Here is a 15,590-nt window from a genome sequence, read left to right on the forward strand (position 1 = left end):
ACAATTTATTACATGATTTGAATCCAGCAATGACCATACAAGTAAAAGTCAATTAGTATAGATTGAGTATCCATTCTCCAAAAGGATTGGTGCTAGAAGTGTTTCCAATTTCAATGTTGTGGGGATTTGGGAATATTTGCATATACGTAATGAGATATCGTGGGTAGGACTAAAAGTGCGTTGGATTGGGGATTTTTTTTTTTTGATTTGACAATATTTGCACATACATAATGGGATATCCTGGGGATGCAACCTATGTCTAAACACAGGAGTCATTTATGTTTCATATATACCTTGTACACATAGCCGAAGATAATTTTATTTTCCCTTTGAGGTGGTGAATAAACTTTGTGTTGTGCACCTATGTTTTGACTAAATGGAATTTTCCACTCACAGAATTATGTTGGTGCTCAAAAAGTTTTGGATTTTGGATTTTGGAGCATTTCAGATTTAGGGTTTTCAGATTAGGAATGCTCAGTCTGTATTGATCATAGATTTGGTTCTAGCATCAAAGTTGGAGTGAAATGTCCATGTGTTCTAAATCTTAGGTTGCCAAATCTGGTATAAGCAACGGTAGAAATAACACACGCAAGAAATCTTCTCTGCGAGATCTCATAGTGGCTGCTGTGTCTTTCTGCAGAATCTGTCACTGCGAAGGGGATGAAGAGAGCCCCCTCATCACACCCTGCCGCTGTACTGGGACACTGCGCTTTGTCCACCAGTCCTGCCTCCACCAGTGGATAAAGAGCTCAGATACACGCTGCTGTGAGCTCTGCAAGTATGACTTCATAATGGAGACCAAGCTCAAACCCCTCCGGAAGGTACAGTATCCGTAGGAATTGCTTTGGGAGGGACCGTTTGCAAAGCAGACTTGTTTTAGAAATCTATTTCCTCTGCCAATAAGATTCTCCTAGTATGCTAACATCCGTGAAGGGTACATATCTTATATTGGGCTCAGTACACAAAATTCATCTAAGCATTTGCAGATAATCCTTCCTGTCTTCTATGTTTTATATTCTAGAGCTTCTGAATGATATATTACTTCAATGCTTTTTTAAAAGTCAGTGCATGCACATACATATATATATGTATATGCATGCAAAATGCACTTGTAATTCAATGATTCAATGTAATCGAATTGATGAGGACTATGATAGTGTTGTGCTCACAGAAGCCAGTTCCCAAGAAGGTTACATGATACATTGCCTTAAACAACATGAACTAATCAAATTTCTTACAAGTTATTTATTAGGTAATAAAAGAGAGATTTCTTCTATTAAATGTATACCATTTATGTTTACTTTTATTTGGGAATTGGTTTAATGACTTGTGTGTAATTGCAGTAGGTAAAAATAAAATGTATTATTTTCTATATTGTGCATCAATCTGTAAGAGAGAGATAAGTATATTTTGTATCTATAGTGTTTGTCTTCAAATTCCTCATCTCTATTATAGTTTTCTAAAGAAGAAAGGTAAGACTGTGACTCAGATACAAAGTTAGGGTCTCACTCAAAGCCAATGAAGAAAAACTTGTAAAGAATACAAACAAGGACAATGAACTTTATATAACTCATGTTTGATAGTTGGACTCCTGGATTTTAAGGTGTAGCTTATTTATCTTTTTGCCCAACTATAGCCTTACATATCTGGCTGCCTCAATTTCCAAGGGAGAGTATGAAGACCACAGTTTAAACAATAAATCATCCTAGAGCTGCTTTTTTCTTTAAATTAAATGCAAAGCAAAAGTTTTAGAACATTGCTGGGAAAGAAACACAATGGGTTCCAGAATGAGCAGAATTGAAATGCAAATAAGAATATTCTAGAACGTATCTGATTGCTGGCTATCCACGGCAATTCTTCATTAATTCTGTAAATTGTGGAGAAAGAGAATCACATTCCTTGCTTTTGTGGTAGCCTCAATTTTAAAAACCTACAAATGGTTTATAGCCATCAAAAATCATGGCTAAAATTCTTTTAGGATATGCGTGGCCTTTTTTTTAACACTGGGGTGACCTGAGTGCTGCAGGGTAACATTGTTTTTCTAGGGCTCAGGGTATCAATGCCAGAAATAGAAGTGGACCCCAATTCCTTGCCCTTTGCTTCATCTGCTGGACAGATGCTGAGCACTGTCTGAGTAGTGAAATGACACTTTGTACTCCACGAATCTCTAAATTCCTTTTCTTATCCCTCAAGGAACTACAAATTATTTCCTAGAATCTATATATTTCTTCATTTTTTTCTCATGCTAAACTTACATAAAATTTTCATTTCAACTTTGTTAAACACAGGATTTTAATTTGAGGGCCACAATCTAAGATAATACCGTATTGTAATTTTCCCTTCTTTACCGTACCTATCACCACTACTCATTTTTTGTTTAATAAAAAAACGTGATGCTGAGAAGAAACTTGCAAAGTCCTTTCATCCTACCCCCAGCTTTTGCAGTATCTAGTATCACCTTTTCAATACAACTTTCACCCTTTGTTAACACTCCATTCCCAATAATTTACAACTCTCTCAGGAAATCTTATTTTTTTCCCAAACAAGCTGATTTATAAACCAAAGAAAGGGAGCAAATATAACTATCTTTTTAAATATTCATGATAATGGGCCAGGGACAGTGGTTCACACCTGGAATCCCAGCACTTTGGGAGGCTGAGGCAGGAGTATTCCTTGAGCCCAGGAGTTTGAGACCAACCTGGGCAACAAAGTGAAATCCTGTCTCTACAAAAAAATTCTTTTAAAAATTAACCTGGCATGGTAGCACACATCTATAGTTCCAGCTAGTCGGGAGGCTGAGGCAGGAGAATCCCTTTAACATAGGATTTCAAGGTTGCAGTGTGCTGTGATCACACCACTGCACTCAGGCTTGGGTGATGGAGTCACACCTTGTTTCCAAAATAATAATAATAATAATAAATTTATGATAATGAATGTGTTGCAGCAACCTAGTGGGTACCTATGTACCTACTATCTGTTGATTAATATCCTAGTTTCTTCTAAAAAATGTCTTCTTCGATTAACTTGAATAATTAAATTGAATAATTTTCTTAGGTTATTAATATATTAAGCATTGATGAAGGACAGCATTTCAACATTCTTTATTTTTAATAGCACTTACAGATGCATAGGAATGTCAGAATCTGATCCAGAGTTTGCTTCCCAAGCACCCACAGATGGTGTTTTATTTGGGCCGCAGGGCTTAAAATTATAACTTTAGTTACCAACATTTAAACATGTAACTATTTCATGTGCCATTCCACACATCTGAATTTGTCTGAAAAATCACAGTATCTGGCTTCACTGGAACCACATTCTCATATGACAACAATCAGTGGACCTAAGTGGTGTCTGGCCCCTTTAAAAAGCTACTTGTTTTCATATTTTTCACAGTTCTCAGCCTTCCCTCTCTTTCTGATCTTGTGCCATCTCCACTCATCTGTGTACCTCTGTGGCACTTGTGTAGGGATCTGAATCTTCAACTTCTTTTCTAACACATGAGCCTTAGACGTGAGGAACGTGCATTCTATTCCTCCCTCCATGATGTATAGGCTTTAAAAACCTAGAGAAAGTATTCCAACATCTCACTTTCTCCTTTGAAAACATGAGGCACTGGAATAATACTTAAGAGGCAGTATTCATAGTGATGACTTTCTCAGTCGTCAATCTGAGTCATCACATTCTGTGGTAATACAAACTATACAGATATGATGCATTTTAGAACTGTTCTAGTTGGGCTATTTTGATGGCACTAAGATTCATCAACAGTTTTCTTTTGGTGCTTTGTAAACAGTTACAGAGAATGCTAGGTATAGCATTTGGTTAGAATATATTTGAAGTACATCCAGTTAATTGCCTTCAACTCGGTAATTCTATTACAGTTTAAAACATTCTAAAGACCAACCGGCATGAAACAATTTAGCTAATGTTGTTGAATTTCTGCCATTTTCCAGTGCAGGGAGGAGACTCTGTTTAGATGAAATGATTTCTTCATAGAAAGGTGCAAATCTTCATAGATAAACCTTGGGGCTTAATGGTTAATTTCCAAAGATATCATAAAATGTTACTTCATTGATTGCAACTTCATCAGTTGCATTATTACTCCACCAAAATCTAGTTAGTAAATTCATCAAGGTATCTTAATGTTTCCAGAAGACAATCCTTAAAGTGAAAATAAAATCAAGTACTTATTTAAGGAAAAGCAATTTTCATCATCTTTAAGTCAGTAACTCACCTACTTTTGTAACACTCAATAAAAGTCTCATTAATCTGCTAAATTACCCCAGGTCAGAAATAATTTTGAGGGTCCAGAAAAGTCAAAAACTCACACATAAAGTAAGCATAGTGACTACTCAGCACAATTGGGAGATGCACTCAATATCAACTAGGAAGCATAAACTAATCTATTCTGAAGCTAAAGAATTGCATGGAGTTCAGATTTAAGCTACTCCTGAGTGGGAGAAGCCAACTGTTGAATATGAAACCAAGTTTATGAGGACAGCAAATACTACTGACAACTTTCTATCTTCCCTAAAATATTTTTTCTGTAATTTTCCATACAGAAACTATTTGACAAATGTACAATACAGGATATGTAAGTCCATGCATCTTTTTGTTCCTTGTCTCATGTGCACAAAGAAAATAAGGTAGTGAATAAATTATCTTTGCTTTAGTAATGATTATGTCGAGCCAGATGCACTAACCATTTTGTAGATCAAAAACAGTTGAATATTGGAAAGTTCATAAAATGCAATTTCTGTGTAAATTAACTGTGTCAAATAAAGAGTAGTCATCTTGGTATTTCTACATTTCAACTATCATGATTTACAGTGCTGTCATTGACATGCCTATTTTTTAAAATGAAGAACTGTCTTTAACGAACACTGTTAATTCCTTCCTTGTCTTAATTTGATGTAGGAGTCATCTTTCAGAAGAGCCAAGGGTTAATGAAAGTTATCATAGAAGGTTAACTGCCCCAAATTTGTTATTGATTAGTTGATGATCTGAATGTCTTATCATTAATAGTCTTAAAGTTGAACAGGGAAAAGGATAAGGCCAGATTCCTAGCTAGGATATTCTCGCACCCTTTGAATGATGTTGCCTGTGACAAAAAAAAAATTCAAAATGCATCATTTTCTTACCATTAAGGGGAATTTGCTATTTCACTAATATGACCATCACATACTGAATTCTTTCTATGGGACAAATATTTAGCATATATCATTTAACTAATTCAATTTTCATTACAACCCCATTTTATGTAGACATATCAAGACCCTTTTGCAGATGAGAAAAATAAAATAAAATATCAAACTCACTCAATATCACACACATCAAAGTTCCCTGATTCTAAAGCATGTGCTCATTTTACTGTATCACTCTACCACCAAATAGCTGCGAGATTCTCTATTTAAGCATCACAGCTTTAGTTCTTACTTAAATCATTCCCAAAGGAAATCTTTCAAAACAAATAATTCCAAAACAAAAATTTTTCCAAAATCTTCTTTCCTAGACAAGAATATTTTACCCAATATATTTTCCTAATAACTGAAATATATCATTATATGCACAGCAATTATTTTTCAGGCTGAAAACATTAATGACTTCCGTATCTTGACATACATATAAGGCTGTTTCTCTTCATTCTTCTTACTACACCCTGCTATGTTTTGAAAGCCTTTCTATCTGGGTTTGTTGTTTCTCTTTCTTCTCTGCTCTCCGAGCATCAGATATTGCTTCTGTTTTCCCAATAGTCCTTATTCAACATTTAACGTAGGTGCTTCTTTCTGCTTTAAACAACATCAACGCCAAAAAATTTCGGGCTTATAAAAATGGGTCTACAAAAGGCTGAAGACAATTCTGGATAAACTTCTGTTCTTTTGATCATTGGCAAGAGTTTTAGTGGGCATGGACATTCTGCAATCATTCTAGGGTTCTTTGAGTTCTCTTTGGCATTCTTTTTAATTAATTCTCAATTTTACTTTAAGTACTTGGGATTACATGATAAGAAAGCCCTCAGCAATAAAATTTTGATGTCTTCAGGCTATTCCCCTTTCACAGGAACCGAATTCTAGGGAGTAGATTTGCTATTCCATTTATTCACAAATGTATAAGCCTGAAAGCAATGAAAATTTCTGCCATAGTATAGCTCAAACAAAGCTTTCTTACGATTGCAAAAAAACATTCATGCTCACAATTCACAATGCATACTCATTTCCGTTCTATTATTACATGAAGCCTAAGGAAAGTCTAAGTGACTGAGGACACTCTAGGGAAATGATTTGTTTTCAAACTTATACTCTCCAAATGAGCCGTGTATGTTTTCCACAACAAATTTCTCACTGTCCAGTGGTGGTATTGTCTACAGTCAAATTCCCTTTTCTTTGCTTCCTCACTGCTTCAGTCATTAAGGAGGAGGAGTCCAGTAGGCTACTAGGCTGTTTGCTATGGGAAAGGACAAAATAAGAAGACTACAAAATAAACAAAAAGATTATTAAAAGAAAAGTATTATAACTTGATTGAAGATTAACCTTTTTACTAAATTTTTGTCTTTGTTTTGTTGTTTTAATTTGTTTTATTTCCTTAACTCTTAGAAGTACAATTTTTGCTCTTACAAGTACAATTGATATTGCAACTAAAATAATATTCCAGTGTGAATAGATAACAATGCCAACATGTATCAAATAATTATGACATGAAAAATACAAGTGTCTCATGATTTATTCTAATAGAACTTAGGATTTATCACATGTATTTTTATCTTTTGGCTTTAAATAAAATACTAGTAAGTCAAATAGTCTTTCAAAATATCAAGAAATTCACCTGAGATTGGTATTATAGAGTAGCTTGTTGAAACAGAAATATTGTTCTCTGGGCAGCAAAAGAGCTTATTTCTTTTGGGAAGCATCCATCCATAAACATAGCTCTCCCTTTAGTCAGAGTTCAGCTCACATCACCAGCAAACTATGTTCTAAATGATTGTTCTGAGAGACTTCCAATGATGCCCAGTTTATTAATTCTCTCAACTTACTGTATTATCTACCATATGCCAGTCATGCTCAGTAATGAACAAAAGAGAATAAAATCCTGCTCTAGGGGATGCGTCTACTGCAGAAGGATAGAACAAGATGAGAGAATTTTCTGTACCTTCTGAGGAAATGGTACAGGCAGTTTAAAGAAAGAGCTTGCCACCATCATGGGTTTGGTCTTTGTAAGACAATCCATATCTAAAGATATGCAAAATAAAAATAAAGCCAAAAAACTCTACAAGCACATAGAACAATTAACGTCTTTCTCTTTTGTTCTCCATGTTTCACAAAACCTAGGCGAATCAAAAAGTGTTATTTACCAAGTAAATACCCAGAACATTACTGGGGAGATAATTGGGAATGCAGAGCAGGATTTGATACAGGCTGTCACAAAGTAGCTTTAAATAAACAACTGCTGAATAATAATTGTTGGCTGGAATAGATTAAATGGAACATTTCTTTTCAGTACTTCCTTATTAGTAGATTGATGCACTATTTTAATTCTGTTAATTCTGTTTCTCTCTTTGAAAACTATTGCTGGAAGAACATAACCTCACTTGCTTAGTAAGAATGTCCCCTTGCATTACTATTACAGATATGAAAGAAAATACCTAACTGTAAAACGATAAAGATCCACTCCTGAGAAAATCCATTTTTTACTTTAACAAAGAACTAAGAATACACAGAATGCAGCTTATTTTATTCTGGCTTTTGAAACATAAATTATGTTTAAAATGATGCAGTCAATATTCCAGTGATCCATATGGAAAGCATAAAAACATCAAGTTAGAATGTGCAGAAGTCAGAAGCATACACACACACACACACACACACACACACACACTTAGAACAAAAGATTTCCCCAGAGCATCATCTCATGGTTGAGTTTTAAATTAATTTCATATTTAAATTTTTATTAAGTTAAATATATTTCTCTCTTAACTGTGGGGATGTCTTTCTTAATTTAAGGAAGTTCAAAATGTAATTGAAAGCTATATTAATAACCAAGTAGAAGAAAGAATTTCAGAGCTTAAATACTGGTCTTTTAAACTAACCCAGTTAGACAAAAATAAAAAAAAAGATATTAAAAAATGAACAAAGTGTTCATGAAATATAAAATTACATACAGCAACCAAACCTACAAATTAGTGGGATTCCTGAGAGAGAAGGAGAGAAGTAAACAACCTAGAAAATATAATTTAGGGAATAATTCAAGAAAATTTCCCTAAACTTGCTAGAGGGGTAGACTTTCAGCTACAAGAAATCCAGAGAAAAGATGCAAGAAACTATACAAAATGAAAATCACCAAGGCATATAATTACCAGACGTCCAAAGTTAACATGAAATTAAAAATCTTAAAGGCAGCTAGAGAAAAAGGTCAGCGCACATACAAAAGAGAACTCCACTAGCCTAACAACGGGAGATCAGAGGCCCATTTACATCATTTTTAAAGAAAGAAAATTTTAATCAAGAAATCTATATCTCACCAAACTAAACTTCACAAGCAAAGGACAAATAAAATATTTTCCAAACAAGCAAGCACTAAGGGAATTTGTTACCACTAGACCAGTCTTACAAGTGATCCTTAAGGGAGTTCTAAACATGGAAACAATAGAACAATACCTGATACCAAAAAGCCACACCCAAGTACATAGTCCTATAAAGCAGCCCTGTAAAACAACCACACAATAGAACCTACAAAGCAACCAGCTAACCATCTCATGATAGGATCAAAACCTCACAAATCAATATTAACCTTGAATGTAAATGGTCTAAATGCCCCACTTAAAAGGCAAGTTGGATTTAAAAAAATACTCATTTGTCTGCTTTCTTCAAGAGACCCATCTCACATGTAATGGTACACAAAGGCTCAAAATAAATGGCTGAAAAATGATCTACCATGCAAATGGAAAACAAAAAAGATTAGGAGTCACTTTTTTTATATGAGATAAAACAGATTTTAAACCAATAGTTTCAAAAAAAAAAAAATAGACAAGGATAATGCATAATAATAAAGAGTTCAACAATAAGATTTAACTATCCTAAATATATATGCACCCAATATTGGAACACGCAGATTCATAAAGCAAGTACTTATAGATCTAAGAAAAGACTTAGAGAGACACACAATAATAGTAGGGAACTTCAGTACTCCAATGACAACATTAGACAGATCACTGAGGCAGAAAATTAACAAATTCTGGACTTAACATTTGACACTTGACCTGTTGGACCAAATAGACATCTACAGAGCACTCCACTCATCAACCACAGAATATACATGTTTTCTCATGTGCACACAGAACATACTCCAATATCAACTACATGCTCAGCCATAAAGCAGAAGTCTCAATAAACAAACAAACAAACAAAAAAGTATAAATCATACCAACCATACACTTGGACCATTGTGGAATAAAAATGGAAATCTATATCCAGAAGATTTCTCAAAACCAAACAATCACATGGAAATTAAACAACTTAATCCTAAATAACTTTTGAGTAAACAATTACACTAAGACAGAAATCAAAAGTTCTTTGAAACAAATGAAAACAGAGATACAACCTATCTTAATCTCTGGAATGCAGCAAAGGCAGTGTTAAAAAGAAAGTTTATAGTGCTAAACACCTAACTCAAAATGTTAGGAAGATCTCAAATTAACAATCTAACATCACACCTATGGGAACTAGAAAAACAAGAATAAACTAACCCCAAAGCTAGAAGAACAATATAAATAACTAAAATCAGAGCAGAACTAAATGAAATTGAGAACCAAAAAAGTATACAAAGAATCAGTGCAACCAAAAATTTGTTCTGTGAAAAGATAAACAAGATCAATAGGCCACTAACTAGGTTAACAAGGGAAAAAGAGAGATTCAAATAAGCACAATCAGAAACAACAAAAGTGACATTACAACCAATTCCACAGAAATATAAAAGATGTCCAAAGGCTATATGAACACCTCTATGCACACAAACTAGACAATTTAGAGGTAAAAGATAAATTTCTGGAAACATTCAATCTCTCAAAATTGAATTAGAAAGAAATTAAAACCCTGAACAGATCAATATCAAGTTCTGAAATTAAGTCAGTAATAAAAACATAAAAGCCCCAGACCAGATAGATTCACAGCCAAATTATACTAGCTATACAAAGAAGAGCTGGTCCCACTTCTACTGAATATATTCCAAAAAATTGAAGAGGGACTCCTCCCTAACTCATTTTATGAAGCCAGCATCACTCTGATAACAAAACCCGGCCAAGACACAACAAAAAAAGAAAACTACAGGCCAACATCCCTGATGAACGTAGATGCAAAAATCCTCAAATAAATTAGCAAACCAAATGCAACAGCACATCAAAGAGCTAATACACCATGATTAAGTAGACTTCATTCCTGGGATGCAAGGTTGGTTCAACACATGCAGATCAATAAATTTGATTCACCAAATAGACAAAGTTAAAAGCAAAAACCATATGATCATCTCAATAGATGCAGAAAAAGCTTTCAATGAAATCCAACATCCCTTCATGATAAAAACCCTCAACAAACTAGACTTAAAGGGACATATCTCAAAACAATAAGAGCCATCTGCATCTAAAGAGCCCTACAGACCCACAACCAACATCATACTGAATGGACAAAAGCTAGATGCAGTCCACTTGAGAACTGGAACAAGAAAAGGACGCTTTCTCTCACCACTCCTATTCAACATGATACTAGAAGTGCTAGCCACAGCATTCAGGCAAGATAAAGAAATAAAAGTCATCCAAATAAGAAAGGAGAAGTCAAACTCTCTCTTTGCTGACAAAATGATTCTAGACCTAGAAAACTCTACTGACTCTCAAAAAGCCTGCTAGAACTGATAAACTACTTCTGTAAAGTGTCAGGATACAAAATCAGTGTATCAAAACAAGTAACATTTCTAATTTCTCAAGTCTTAACATCAATTTTAGAGGAAACTTTCTTTAAATTATTGGTTTAATTTTTTACAGTGTAAGGTGATGGAAATCAACATGGCTTTTTGGAAGTTAATATTTTAGATTGAATCAAATTCTTATTAGATTGATAAGTATGTAAGAAATAAGAAATATTTTGATATGATCTGTCTGAGCTGATGTTGTCTAGCTTCATTGTACATGCATCAACACCCAAGTGTGAGATTATCAACATTAAAATAAGACAGATGGCTGAAAGATTTCACGCCAAAAGAGAATTAATCTCTCCCAAGTCAGCCTCCTTCCAATCTCCTATTTTTCTCTGAATTGTACCATCAAGTGGCTTCTCTTCTGTTGTTTCCCACAAGAACACACCACTCATAGCCTAATTATTCCAATGTTGTTATCCTTCACATGAATATTTATTTCAAACTAGACAGCCACAGAGAACTGTGAAATATATAGCATGAGAGATTATAAAATACGTGGGAAAAGCAGGGGAGGCGGACAGATGCTGAGCAGTGCATGCCCAGTTTGGTTTTTTTCCCCTCATTCTTGATGGTGGAGAAGTGAATGATGGGGTAGCTTTCTTATTCTAACAGAGGTCCCTCCACATGGATACATGAAGCAAAGTAGAAACAGGCTTACCTAGAACACAACAGTGCTTCTACTGTAAGGCCTTCCCTCCCAAAGACTTTGTACTCCCTTCCCATGACAGAAAGAGTCCTACACTCAGGGAATTATAAGTAGTTTTAAATCATCTTTTAACTAATATATAAGGAGCATAGCTTAATAAAAAAGAAGAAATAATTCCAACAGTAAAGTACTGTACTAGGAGGCAGAAGTTTGGGTGGTTTTAATTCTGGTTCTGCACTTAACCGCTTTGAGTCTTGTCAGTTTCTTCATCTGTAAAACGGGGAGAGCAGTAGGTATCTTTAAAGTTTCTTACAACTTAAAATTCTGTGATTTTATGAAAAGGAAAGTGAAGAATCAATTTATTTCAAAAAAGGGAAGAAATAAAGAGACCTCACATTCAAATGCATTTTAAATGTTCAGAAACATTCTTAAAAGATATAGAAAAAAAAATCCTTTATCTCTTCGGTAGCTTAAATGGTACAGGACAGAATGGTGAGTAAGAGGGTGAGTCCAAGGTCTGAGTGATAAACATCCTGTGTCTTAGTCTTTCTCATTACCCTTTAAAGCAAACCATGGTGAGAAAAGCAAGAAGGACTCTCTCTATATATTTTTAAATTTAAAAGGTAGGATTAAAATAGTCAAGTTAGAACAGGAAAGAAGAAAGAAAAGAAGAAAGAGAGGGAAAATGTTTGAGGGCAGTTAGCATTTAGGAGGCATCCTGGAAAGTGACTGGAAGCCAGATGTAAATACCTTTGCTACACTTTCTTTTTTTCTTATAAGATGTTGGCTAGTGAGTAAAGGCTAAAATAAAGCAAAACCAAGTGGTTCTTGACAGCAAAGCTCTTCTGCAGCCCTGAGGCATACATGAAAGACTTCTGACCCCAAGAAAAGAGGCTGGTTAGGCTGAAAGCCATTTTGTACTTGGCACAGTGAAAAAGTCAACGAACAAACAAACAAAAAGCAGTGTAGATTTCAAGTCTAAGCAAATCAGTTTAGTTAACCTAAAGGAGATAACTCTATTTACTAAAAGGCTAGGTTTTCTGTAAATGTTATTTCAATACAAAAACTGATAATTTTGAAAGAGTATCAGTAAACCAAGTTAAAAAATTTCAGAGCTAGATCCTTTTCTGCTTCTAGGAAATGGATTTTTTCCTAAAAGATTGCTGAGCAGAGAGGACTATGTTCATATAGAAGACCACATAGCAGGCAACTCTATCTGAAAGACCACACTGAGAGGGCTCCAGTAACATCCCTTATGATTTATCATTTTTGCCTTCTTCATTTAGTAAACAAATATTTGCTGAGCACCTACCATGTACCAGTCATTGTACCTTGTCCTAAGATTTTAGTGATGAACAAGACCAGAATCTTCTGATGTCAGAGAATTTACACTCTGGCAGGACATATATGGAGGGAGTTGGAAAATGAGTTAGTCAAAATATTTTGAAACAGACTTGAAAATGGCAAGGGGGATAATTCCAGCAATTTCAGAAGGGGCTGATTCCCACTACTAAAGTATATCTCAAGGGAAATTTGTGGGAATATTTAGCTGAAAAAGTTTTGTTTCAAAGCTGCCTGTCTGTTCCATTAGGGGAAAAAGTTAATGAAGAAAATGGAGATAAAAAGGTTGCTGAATGAATGTAGGGAACCAGGGCTAGAAAGATGCATAAAGATTACCCTGTCCAAGTTGGATAAGGAAAATTACTAACAGTGTCTGTAGAGATCTGCTTAGTCCCACAGACAATTTACTTTATATCAGGAACCAGAGAGGTAATATAAATGAATAAAGAGATCTGGTTTTATCATGAAAAATAGCAGATAACACAGTACAGGGAAATGTGGTAAGGAGTGGTAAGGTCTGTGGCATTCTGAAATAGATGTGCCTTCTCTAAGGGGAGAAGTCCCTACTAAGTTCCGGTTGATTGTTGCCAAAACTATTTTGCAAATGAAGTGAAGTTCCAGATTTAATCTCTTATCATTTTTAAAATAGTAGTAACTAATTCAAATTCAGAAACGTTTCAGACAAAACCAAAGAGGTCTGAAGGCTAGATTCAGTCCCTAGAGCAAGAATGTATAATCTCTGTGAGGCAGAAATGTTCATATAACTCTGCAAATATTTGCCTAATGAGATACAGTAAAACACAATGGAAAGAATCTAGATTTAGTATGTGGAAGAACTGGATTCACTCTCCCCTCCATGTAGTTGTTTGGTAGCTTTGGGTGAGTCCTGTGACATAAGACAGTTTTATTTCAAGAAAGGGAAAGGAGGTAGAGGGTTGGCAATAATACTTAGTTTTTCAACTTTTGGGGGTTCTGTTAAATAAAATGATATAAGTAAAAGTACTTTGTAGAATCCTAGAAAATGATGATATTATTGTCTCTCCCATCCCTCTGTCATCAACGCTGTAGCAGATTCATTGTTTTTGTTCTTACTAAATCCATATTTAGCATTGTGTGCACTTTAAGGCCAACAAGAGGGTCACATGCACATTTTCAGAGAGCTATTTCTAGAGCACTAGATGATTGTCAGGGTTCAATGCATGGATTAATTTGCATACCAGTCATTCACACTGTATGGTCATCCAGATGAAGGTTATGTGTTTTAAGTTTACAATCTAGATTATCTATAAGAAATTGCTGAGCAAATTAATAAAGTAAGCATGATTAAGAGAGAAAAATAGTTATACCAAAACCTCTTTAGGAGTTCATTTTAAAAAGTTAATTAAATAAAAACAACTACCCTTGTCTGACATATTTGAACAATATTTATCTTGTGTTTACTTTCCAAAGTGTTGTACTAATTGTTCCAGACAGTCATTTGCATAAGAATATTTGATAGAGTAATAAATCATTTTATAGATGCATTAAAATATTTACCTTAAAGACTTCTCTTGCAAAGTAATCCAATAGCCTATAATTTAAATCTACTGCATTTGACCAGTGTAATGATTAAGATCTGGAGCTTGAGACTGAGCAGCTTGGGTTTGGGTTCTTAAAAGCAGTTAGTGTAGCTTTATAACCTTGGATAAGCTATTTAGTTTCCCCATGCTTCTATTTTCTCATGTGTAAATGGGGATAATAAGAATACGTACCCACTTCGATAGTTCTTAGGAGATCTGAATAACATAATGCATGTAAAGCACTTGCCATCATATCTGGAATATGATGAGAATAAATATTAACTATTAGTATGTTTACACTATAAATTAATTTCAGCTTTTTAGCATTTTGGACGGTTCTAGAATTTTTGTTAGAAGTGTCTTTGAGATTACAACTGGTTTCCAAAGCTGTTTAAGATAGTAGAATCTACCCCCTACTTCCAAATATAATCTTATTTAGAATTCAAAAATATAAAAAACTAAAAGGACAACAGAGTAGACAGAGACACTCTAATGTGGCTATCGTGACCCAGCTGATTGAACCATAGCATTCCCAATCTCACGTCCGCAAAACCAAGCTGTGCTCATTGAAACCATGAAGTTTTTACCCTTGAACAGCTTAGAGTGTTGAAATGTGTGTTCCAAAAGACCGTGTACACAGATTGCTATGCAGCATCACTCCTCCACCTTGATGATCCAGTGATTACTATTTGGTTCAAGAACCATGGAATGAAAGAAGCAGAAGTGAAAACCTTGGCCATGGCTGACACCAGGAGCACCAAAGCATACCATTTCAGTGAAGGAGGAGAAACCTACTTAGACCCAACTGCTACAGACACTGTCTTTTGAGTCCTGGAATTTAGAGACCTGACGTGCCTGATTCACCTTAGCTTTCTTGCACTGAGCAACCTTGAGCAGCTACTGCCTCTGTTTGGAGTTGATTGTGGGATCTTAGCCTCAGACCCAAGAGATATGTCTAGGAATCTCTGGTCCTGCTTGGATCACTGCTCCCTCTGACAGCCACAGACCAACTTGTGCAACTGTGTGCCTTAATGGGGAAGATGATCCTAGCAACCTAGATGCGTATTCATTTCCCAAGGTACCCT

General features: G+C 35.0%; 1 protein-coding gene across 12 annotated transcripts in view; it reads left to right on the forward strand.

Moving 5' to 3' along the window:
- Positions 1–15,590, forward strand: part of MARCHF1 (membrane associated ring-CH-type finger 1) — a 917,917-nt gene that overhangs the window by 855,964 nt on the left and 46,363 nt on the right. For all 12 annotated transcript variants that reach the window (XM_032248639.1, XM_032248650.1, XM_032248640.1 and 9 more), the window contains one exon: positions 641–821. In XM_032248639.1, coding sequence (XP_032104530.1) covers positions 641–821 — 181 coding nt within the window. The remainder of the gene's footprint in view (positions 1–640; positions 822–15,590) is intronic.

Source organism: Sapajus apella, unplaced genomic scaffold (assembly GCF_009761245.1).
Source record: "Sapajus apella isolate SASKATOON/1434 unplaced genomic scaffold, GSC_monkey_1.0 scaffold67, whole genome shotgun sequence".
Taxonomy (NCBI): Eukaryota; Metazoa; Chordata; class Mammalia; order Primates; family Cebidae; genus Sapajus; species Sapajus apella.